General features: G+C 56.4%; 1 protein-coding gene across 1 annotated transcript; it reads right to left on the bottom strand.

Moving 5' to 3' along the window:
- Positions 1-6,231: 6,231 nt before the first annotated feature.
- LOC135980150 (maestro heat-like repeat-containing protein family member 1) lies at positions 6,232-9,637 on the bottom strand. The gene is made up of 4 exons (XM_065580215.1): positions 9,532-9,637; positions 8,607-8,712; positions 8,303-8,398; positions 6,232-7,693 (listed from the first exon to the last, which is right to left on the bottom strand). Exons 2-4 carry the CDS (start codon positions 8,706-8,708, stop codon positions 7,574-7,576), a joined length of 318 nt encoding a protein of 105 aa, XP_065436287.1. The 5' UTR covers positions 8,709-8,712; positions 9,532-9,637; the 3' UTR covers positions 6,232-7,573.
- Between the last annotated feature and the right edge of the window lie 754 nt (positions 9,638-10,391).

Here is a 10,391-nt window from a genome sequence, read left to right as displayed (position 1 = left end):
CCTGCCTGCAGCCAGCCCTGCACCCCCTGCCCACAGTCAGCCTGTGCCGCACCCCCTGCCCTGTCTCCAGGCAACCCCTGCTGCACCCCCTGCGGCCCTGCCCAAAGCCAGCCAGCCCCACACACCCCTGTCTCAAGCCAGTCCCGCACCCCTTGCCCTGCCTGCAGCCAGACCCTACCTCCAGTGAGCCCCTGCCCTGCCTGCAGCCAGCCCTGCACCCCCTGCCCACAGTCAGCCTGTGCCGCACCCCCTGCCCTGTCTCCAGGCAACCCCTGCTGCACCCCCTGCGGCCCTGCCCAAAGCCAGCCAGCCCCACACACCCCTGTCTCAAGCCAGTCCCGCACCCCTTGCCCTGCCTGCAGCCAGACCCTACCTCCAGTGAGCCCCTGCCCTGCCTCCAGCCAGCCCCATGTCCACTGGTGCCCTGCAGTTCCCAGGGCAGTAACCCTGCACACCTGCTTCAATGAGGGGGGCAGGGAGCAGCTGGGACCCACACATGTGCACACCACTAGGGTGACCAGACAGCAAGTGTGAAAAATCGGGACGGGGGTGGGGGATAAATAGGATCCTATAAGAAAAAGACCCAAAAATCGGGACTGTCCCTATAAAATCAGGACATCTGGTCACCCTAGCACACCCTCAGGGAGTGGCGGGGACCCACACACGTGAAACGGAGCTCATTAATAACCGATCAACAGCATATATGATGCAATGTACATAATATATAATTTTATTATTTATATAGTTATGGAAAGTAAATAATACATGGAAGAAATGAAAGGCTTTTTTTTCCATTATTTTTTTTGTTAGTCATCCCTGCCGGGGCCCCGCCAAAAATGTTCGAATTGGGCCCCGCCCTTCCTAAAGCCGGCCCTGCTGGAGAGAACAGGAGAATTCAGTCAGCAGGGGCTGCCGATCCGTCCCATTCACCAGGGCTGCCATCCTGCGGCTTCAGCATTAGTGGCTGGGGTGACTTGGGGAAAAGTCTCAACCTCCCCACATCCCACTTCACTGCTGCCAGAATCCCTCCTGTCCCCCCGCCGCTACAGTCCCCTCCCTACCCAACCTGGGTGGGGCTGGAGGAGAGGGGTCTGAGAACTTGAGCTGTGGATTGGAGGTGGAACAGCTGTCAGGGGCACTGAGGGGGAGGTGGCAGGAGCTCCCCGTACAAGGAGGGGGGTTGCCACTGGAGGTCACTAGGAAGGACAACAAGACTCCATCCTGGGGGTCAGGAGTGGGAATCCATCCCTCAGGGGTGGGCAGGGGCTGGGTGGAAATGCTGCTGGTTCCAGGGGCCGTTAATCCCCCCTGATTCCTCGGAGGCGTCTGAGTCTCAGACAAGTTCTCGTTCCCTTGCAGCATGAGGACGTCACGGCCAATGTGATGCGCCAGCTCCGTATCATGCGGCACTTGCGCCAGGTGCCCGAGGCGCTGCAGGGCCTGTCCCTCTGAGGCCACCAGCAACTCCTGCTCCCTGCTGCAGGTACTGCTCTGGCTCTCTGTAAATGGGGAGCTAGTGGAAGGAGAAATGGAGCCCCCTGGCACTCACAGAAAGCTGATTACAGAATGAGCCCGAACTGAGAGGCACCATATCCGCCCCCCTAAAGAGCCAGACTTCAGTGGTGATACAGCCCAGCTGGGGTAGCAACAGGATTGAGAACGAGGTAGGAAGTTCAGAGCAGCAAGGAAAGCCTGGAGGGGAACTTGAGAAGAGAGGTTGGAAAAGTGCAGCAAAGAGAAAGGTGCAGACCTAGCTGTTGGGTCCAGGGCCCTGAGCTGCTGTCAATGTCAGGGTGGGACTGGGTTCCCCTACCGGCCCCAGAGGAGGTGGCGTACACGCACCTGGAGAGGGTTCCCAAGCCCAGCAAGGGGGCTACAGGCTGAGCAAGTGCCCCAGCGATGGCAGAAGGACTTCTGTCTGTGGAAAGACCTCTTTGGACTTTTAGTGTGAGGCAAGCTGGGCCCCAGAAGGGTGGACTAAAGGTGGTGACCTGGCCGGAGTTACCAGGCAGAGAAACTGCCGTGGTGCTGGAGCGACCATGGATGGGGGACGCTAGCCCAGCAAGAGGGCTGTGATGCCATGCCTGGCCGCCGGGGGGCACCTAACGATGAGTAGATTCATTTATGATTGGCATAGTTGGCAGGATTGAGTTCCCCCTGTGATCCGTGAGGGAAGTCTTGGTTGCTGAAGGAATCCTAGAATATCAGGGTTGGAAGGGACCTCCGGAGGTCATCTAGTCCAACCCCCTGCTCAAAGCAGGACCAATCCCCAGACAGATTTTTGCCCTGATCCCTAAATGGCCCCCTCAAGGATTGAGCTTACAACCCCGGGTTTAGCTGGCCAATGCTCAAACCACTGAGCTATCCCTCCCCCAAGCAGGTGTATCAAGGGACCAAGCTGGTCGCTGGATTTCCCACTTCAGTTCCAGGGACTGGCTAAGCAGCCAAAGCAGATCTAGGGGTTTCTCCAGCAGCTCCTAGAAGACCAACAGACGCAGAAGGAAGTGCAGGTGGAGCTACAGACGCAGGAGCAGCAATACCTGTGAGAGATCCTGCAAAGGGAAATCAACCCAGGGTCTGCTATGCCCATGGACAAAAAGAGCAGAGAAGGAGAGCATGCCTGGGCTGTGCTGAGAAGGTTAGCCCAGGGAGAAGGGCATGAGAAAGTGTACAAGCGTGGCCTAATGCCAAGATGGGAGCAAGAGTCTTTTGGAACGACATCCACATGCAGGAGAGCCAGCTGGCTACCAGAAAATCTCTCTTCTGCAGTGATGTGGGGTTAAGGGACATGGCGGAAAAGACATGGCGGCTGTGACTAAACTTAGAGCAGGGTGGGAAACCGAGACACAGTTGGGACCTGTCTACACTACAGGTCTGTCGTGCATTTGTAAGCTGCTGACCCCCACATGTTGTTCAGAGCCTATGGACAACACAGCTCCTAAAGTGTGTTTGTTCTGTGCTTATCCGGTATGTACCAGCAGGGCTGGACAGCCTTTCTCACTGTGCTGTGGGGAGCAGGTCCTGGGTACTAAGGGTCTGAAGAAGCTCTCAAGGACTAATTTTTTAAAATAATTGTTATCAATGAATTGGGAGAAAACATACAATCACTGCGGATAAGATTCGGGGGTGACAAAATACAGGCAGAGTGGTAATTACTGATGTGGAGAGGGCAGTGATACAGAGCGATCTGGCTCATTCAGCCAGCTGGACCCATTCAAAGAAAACAAGTTTGAGCAGAGCCCAATGCAAGGTCCTATGCGTGGCAACAAGGCATGCCGGCCACACCTCCAGAATGGGGACGTGTATCCAGGAAAGCAGTGACTCTGAAATGGATTTAGGGGCCATAGTGGAGAAGCCACTCAACATGAGCTCCCAGTGTGATGCTGTGGTGAACAGGGCTAAAGCCATCATTAGACGAAGGAGCAGAGCCGTGAGTAGGATAGGGAGGTGACACAGCAGCAGTGAGACTGCTATTGGAATACTGCCTCCAGTGTTGGTGTCCTCCTTTGAAAAAGATGGTCCTAGAAATTGGAGCTGGGGCAGCAAAGAGCCACCAAATGTTCTGAGGGCTGGAGAAAAATGCCTTCTAGTGAGCTATTGAAAGAGCTCAACCTGTTTAGCTTATCAAAAGAAGATTGAAAGGTGACTTCACTGAAGTGTTGAAATGCCTTAATGGAGAGAAAATATTGGGTATTAAAGGGCTCTTTAATTGAGCAGAGAAAGGCAGAACAAGACCCAATGGCTGGAAGGTGAAAAGAGACAAATTCCTATGACAAATAAGGCACAAATATTCAACAGCGAGGATGATTGACCACAGGAAGAAGCTACCATGGAAAGTGGTGGATTCTCCATCTCTTGATATCATTTAATAAAGACTAGATGCCTTTCCGGAATGTGTTTGCCCCAAAAGTAGCTATTGTGGTAGACAGGAGGCCTGTGATATGCAGGGGGTCAGATTAGATGCTCTAACGATCTCTGCTGCCCATAAAGTCTACTCATTTCTGAGAAACCGAGTGTAGCATTGGGAGCAGCCTCTGCTTATTAAACAATCAGTTTGTCAGCACCTGCAGGACAATTTGGTTCTTAGGACTAGTGAGCATGGACTTGTCAAGAACAAATCATTCCAGACCAATCCTAGCTCCTTCTTTGGCAGGGTTAGGGGCCTAGTGGAGGTGGGTAAACAGTAGATGTGATCTATCTTGGTGTTAATAAGGCTTTTGACACAGTCCCATAGGACATTCTCACAAGCAAACAGATGCTGCTTAGCACTGTCAGAGCAGCTTTTGCTGGGGGATTCTCCCAGCACTTTCCAATAGTGGGAAAGTATGAAATCCCCATTTGACTGCTGGGGACAGAGCCTAGAGGGGGCAGCAAATTACCCCAAGTCCCACAGGTCAATAGGAAACCAGCAATGGAACCCAGGAGTCCTGACTCCCAGTTCCCTGCTCCAATCACTCCAGTGGAGTACACTCCCTCTCAAAGCAGGGGGACCGGACATGAGTGCCTGGTTGTAATTGCCAGCTGTGGGAGGGAGTGTGCAGCAGTGGTTAGTGAAGGGGCCTGGAAATAAGGACTGCTGGGTCTATTGGAGAGTGTCACTAGGAGCAGTGCATAAGATGAGGTGTCCTATCATGTTTACTCAGATCAGATTAGGACATAATAGAATGGCTGAAATAGTTTATTTTATTTGTATTGTATTATTTTGCAATTGTTAAGAGCAGCAACTACTTAGCTCAGACTGAAGCAGCTTATCTAATTTTTGAGATCTAAGTGTCTCCTCTTTGAGTGCGATGAGACAATTTAACACATTGTGACAAAGAATTTTCATTGCCACTTGTTATGATTTCAAGAAACAAACTGGTTTAGTTTGAATAGGATTTTCGGTCAGAAACGGTTTCAATGAAATTTCCCCACCATCTCGATTCCTGGGCTCTATCTCTGCCTTTCGGGGGGCGGGGGGGTTGCTGTCTGTTAGAACAGGAGTCTGATTTGGATAGGGATAGAGACCTCTTTAATGTTTTTAATGAAGTAAATACTAATGGGAATTGTGTGATCATGGGAGACTTTAACAGATATAGACTGGAGGACAAGTGCTATTAATATAATAGGGCTCAGATTTTCCTAGATGTGATAGCTGATGGATTCCTTCACCAAGTAGTTGCTGAACCAACAAGAGGGGATGCCATTTTAGATTTGGTTTTGGTGAGTAGTGAGGATCTCTTAGAAGAAATGGTTGTAGGGGACAGCCTTGGTTTGAGCTGGCGCATCACATTGGCCGTGACGTCCTCCTGCTGCAAGGGAACAAGAACCTGTCTGAGACTCAGACGCCTCCGAGGAATCAGGGGGGACTAACGGCCCCTGGAACCAGCAGCATTTCCACCCAGCTCCTGCCCACCTCTGAGGGATGGATTTCCCCTCCTGACCCCAAGGATGGAATCTTGTTGTCCTTCCTAGTGACCTCCAGTGGCAACCCCCCTCCTTGTATGGGGAGCGCCTGCCACGTCCCCCTCAGTGCCCCTGACAGCTGTTCCACCTCCAATCCACAGCTCAAGTTCTCAGACCCCTCTCCTCCACCCCCACCCAGTTTGGGTAGGGAGGGGACTGTAGCGGGGGGGGGACAGGAGGGATTCTGGCAGCAGTGAAGTGGAATGTGGGGAGGTTGAGACCTTTCCCCAAGTCACCCCAGCCACTAATGCTGAAGCCGCAGGATGGCAGCCCTGGTGAATGGGACGGATCAGCAGCCCCTGCTGACTAGGGTTACCATACGTCCGGTTTTTCCCGGACATGTCCTGCTTTTCGGCAATCAAACCCCCGTCCGGGGGGAATTGCTGAAAAGCCAAACATGTCCGGGAAAATGCCGGCCGGGCACTTCCCCTCCCACGGCTGCTCTGCTCCGCTCCTCCCCTCTCAGACTTTAAGAGCCGAGCTGCCCGAGCCAGCGCTACTGGCTTCGGGCAGCCCCCCCCTGCCTCCGGACCCCGAGCCGCCGGCCAGGCACTTCTCTTCCCGGGCTCCAGCTGAGCTGCTCCGCTCCTCCCCTCTCAGACTTTAAGAGCCGAGCTGCCCGAGCCAGTGCTACTGGCTTCGGGCAGCCCCCCCCGCCTCCGGACCCCGAGCCGCCGGCCAGGCACTTCCCTTCCCGGGCTCCAGCTGAGCTCCTCCGCTCCTCCCCTCTCAGACGTTAAGAGCCGAGCTGCCCGAGCCACTGCTACCGGCTTCGGGCAGCCCCCGCTGCCTCCGGACCCCGAGCCACGGGCCAGGCACTTCCCTTCCCGGTTCCAGCTGCTCTGCTCCGGCGGCTCGGGGGAAGCGCCGGCCGGGGGCGCAGGGTCTGGGGGCTGCCCGGCAAACCGTGAAGCCGGTAGCGCTGGGGCAGCCCTTTCCCCATGACTGGGAGTGGGAGGGAGGAGGGGGCGGAGTTAGGGCGGGGGAAAGGGTGGCGTTGGGGCGGGGCTAGGGGAGGGGAAATGGGCGGGGCCAGGGCCCGTGGAGGGTCCTCTTTTTTTATTTATTAGACATGGTAACCCTACTGCTGACTGAATCCTCCTGTTCTCTCCAGAACGGGTCCAGCCTTCCCAGCAGCAGGACAAGCGTCCCCTTCCCATGTGCCTCAGCCCTGCCTGGTCAGACGCCATCACCCATCAGTCCTTGGCCTCCCAGGCTGCCAGTGATGGGAGCAACTCTGGGTGGTGGCTCGGGTGACACAGACACCAGACCACTAGGAATTGGGTGCGGCCCTGTGGGACAGGAGAGTCTCGCAGAGGGCACTTGGGGGACTCTCCTGCCCTTCCCAAGAGCAATAGCACCCTGTCCTAAGAACATAAGTCTGGGATGAGGCAAAGCTTGCCATTAATTAGCCTGGCTAAAGAGCTGGGTGGAGCTGCTCCGGGGACAAGCTGGCTCGCTCCTGCTCATGGAGGTGAATTCATCTCCCTTCCCAGGAGCACCTGCTCTCCCTTTCATTCCCCACCAGGCAACTTGTGCCATGCCAGCGAATGGCCACAGGATGGGAATGAGGCCTGGGCCCCGCCCCAATCTCCTGAGTCTAATGCAGCTGCTCACCTTGTCCCCCATCAGCTGCTGGGTTTCCCCCAGGAGGGAGTAGGTGACAGGGAGAGAGACACACACACATTTGTCCTTCTGGTTGTAGGGCTTGTGTCCTTCCAATCCCATTGGTGGCTGCACAGTGGGCAGAGTCCTCGCTGCGTGCCCGGCCCAACAGAATTGCAGGGCGTGGTGTGGAACACAGAAAGAGATAGAGAGACTCATCCTCCAGCCGGGGTCAGCCCCCAAGGAAGCCTGGAGCACAGGGCTGTGGGCAGGGCCCTCCATGAGGACTTGCTTCCCCAGCTGCTCCAGGATGACAGGGAGGCATGAACCTGGAGCACAGTCCCCTTAAAAGCCCAGAGTCACCACTTAACTAGGACAAGAAGAACTTGACTCAAGCCAGGCTCACTCTCTGCTCTGACTCTGCCTCCCCAAGAGGAACACTCCTAACCCACAGCCCCTGCAGCAGCAGATCCTACAGCCCGTGGGAGCCAGATCACCTACGCCTGGAGTCAGGAAGCTGGGGTCAGAGGTCACTTATGTCAAACTCAGGGAGGGTGATGGTGAATCTGAGCAGGGCCGTGCTGCTCTTAACGGCCCTGGCTCTCTCTCGCGGCACCCTGGACACGATCCAGTAGTTAATGTGCTGTGGGGAAAGGAGGCAGATTAGGATCAATGGGCAAAGACACACACCCATCCCCAGGGGGCTGAGACATTGTGCGCAGGGTGGAATATCTGATTCATTGATTGCAGAGCTTTGGAAGGGGATTGTTGCCCGCAGGACGATTCTTGAATCCTGCAGGTCACAACTTGTCATTGTCTCTCTAGACTGGAACAATGTTCAGTGTCGGGGCTGGTCCCATCCTCCCTGCACTCCTGATTCCTGAACAATCCCCTCAGAAATCTCAGGGCCCGTCGGAGAGACGGGCTGATTCTCTGGGGCCCTCCTGTTTCTCTAGGAAGGAGCCTGTGACTCTTCTCTGAGGACCTTCTTCTGGATCTCCCAGGAGGGGTTCAGACTCTCACTCCCCAAGCCAGCCAGGGGCCCTGTGGTTAGTGCTCAACACAACCAGGCAGAACTCTGGCTTGAAGTCCCAGCTCCTTCCTCTGTCCTTTAAGGAGGAAGGGCCTGACACTGCATTGCACTGACTGCCCTGACCAAGGATGCCCACTGGGGGCTCAGCTAGGAGGACAGACTGGAAAATGGATCTAAGAGTGAAGGTAAAATTGCCCCCACCCCTCTCATCGGGCTCACCTCCAAGATGTACTGGAGCCTGTCGGTGTCTGGGGACTCTGCCAGCAGGTTCCCCAGCATGGCGTCCAGGAGGTCTGGCAAGACCCTAGGCAGATCCTGAAAGCAAGGGAGAGCCATGGGTCAGAGTTAGGGAAACTGGGGCTACACCTGCCACAGGATGGGAAGTGGGGTCTCTGGGAAACACTGGTGAGACCCCCAAACACATATCCTGGCCTCTCTCATTCACATCCCACTGCAGGCAATTAGCCAGGATTCATGGCAGGATGACAGCTGGCTCTTCAATCCATGACTTTAGCTGATCTACCTGCACTTGGGTGGTGTCCTTCTCCATGCCCAGGGTGAAGACGGCGTGCAGGGCAGCTCGGAGGAGGTGGGTCTCCAGCTCTGGCTCCAGGGCAGGTGTCATGGTGCTGGCAAGAGAGAGGAGCCGGCATTAGACTGTGCAGTGCGGGGATGGGACTGGCACCAACATGCAGGTGAAACTGCAGGGAAATAGGCACAGGCTGGCGAGAATGGAAACTGAGGCACCGAGCCAGGGAATGACAAGGCCAAGGTTTCTCAGACAGACAGTGGCAGGGCAGGAATAGCACCTGTTCCCTGGACCCTGCTGCCCCTCCTGTATCTGATCCTGGGTGTGAGCCTCTCCCCAAAGCCGTTGCAATGTTACTGGAGTGAAAAGAACAGCCCAGCCAGGAGAGAGTGAACCTTCCCCCCACCTCTGCCAGAGGAGCCACCCTTGGGCGGTGACCTGGGAGTGGGAGGGGCAGTGACTCCCAGCCCTGGGCCTGAGCAGCACTGGGGTTAGGGGAAACGGGCCGGAGGGTCTCGGTACCTGAGGTTGCCCACAGCAATCAGGGAGTTAGCGAGGACGGCGCCGGGTGGAGAGTTATCAGGCAGCTCCTCAATGAGCTCCTGTGAGACCCAACGGAGACAAAGGAGCGTGTGAGATTCGGGCCACACTGACACTTCTCAGTGAGGAGATTACACAGCCAGGGCCCCACACAGCCAGCAGGATCCCCCCACCTGCCCCCCGCTCCTCCGATTCCTGCCCAATAGTGACCACTCTCCGAGTTTCTCCCGTCTCTTCTCCCCAGTCTTCAGCCCCAGCAATCCCTGCCCTCTGCTGCCCCTCCAGCACCAACAATCCCCCATCCATTGGCCTGGGGAGACCCCTGCCCCTCCCAGGTCTCTGTCTTTCCTCCAGCTGCTGGGCACCGTGTCTCGCTCACCACAATCCTCTCCGCCACAGCCGCCTTGCAGCAGTGCGGCTCCACTGTGTCCTGCCCTCTCTGCTGTGCAGCGAGACGCGGGGTGGATGGCGTGCAGGAACACAAGCTGCTGGGCATCCTCCTGCACCCACCAGGAATGGGGTTAGGGGAGAGAGAGACAGTTAGCCAGGGACCTCCCTGCCCCCACACAGCAGCTGCAGGACTCAGGCCTGAATGGGGGATAGTGGGGACCCGCCCATTGTCCAAATCACCCACCACTCCACCACAAGCAGGGTCAGGAACTGGGACAGTGCCTGTGGGGGGAGGAGACCCGGCTGGTGTGTGACAGACACCCCCACCTCTGGGGTCCCAGATCATGGAGGAGAAAGGTCCCCATTAGGGCTGGTGGATCATCAGGGACAAGACCCTCTGCAGGGGGTCAGGTGCTGGGAAGGGGCAGGACAGTCTCGGTTCCAGTACAGCTGGGGTACGTTTGTACCTTTTCTCCGCCTTGGAGCTGCTCTCGGCTGTTATTGAGAGCAGCCTCCTTTGTGGCCACGTCCACCCATTCCTCCTCCTCGGCCCCTGAGTCCCTGGCGGTCCCTGCACCAGGGAGAGAAGGGGACAGGGTGACGCCTGCTGCCACTTGCGGGAAGGACAGGGGCACGATGGGGCAATGTGTCCCCTTCCCACCTCCGGGACCCAGGGCAGATCGGGCCCCACACTCCCCCCTCTCAGTGATGCCTTCAGCCCCCAACTCCTTCAGGAGCCCATAGCAAAGAGACCCCCCCCACGCTGTCCTGGACTCCCTGGGAGGTGCCTCCCCCCAACTGGAGCACCAAGGACCAAAGTGGCAGCATCTAGTGTTAGTGGGGTTCATG

This window comes from Chrysemys picta, unplaced genomic scaffold, assembly GCF_011386835.1.
Source record: "Chrysemys picta bellii isolate R12L10 unplaced genomic scaffold, ASM1138683v2 scaf1996, whole genome shotgun sequence".
NCBI classification, from domain to species: domain Eukaryota; kingdom Metazoa; phylum Chordata; order Testudines; family Emydidae; genus Chrysemys; species Chrysemys picta.
Note: the sequence above shows the minus strand (reverse complement) of the source record. Positions and strands in the feature narration are given on the sequence as shown.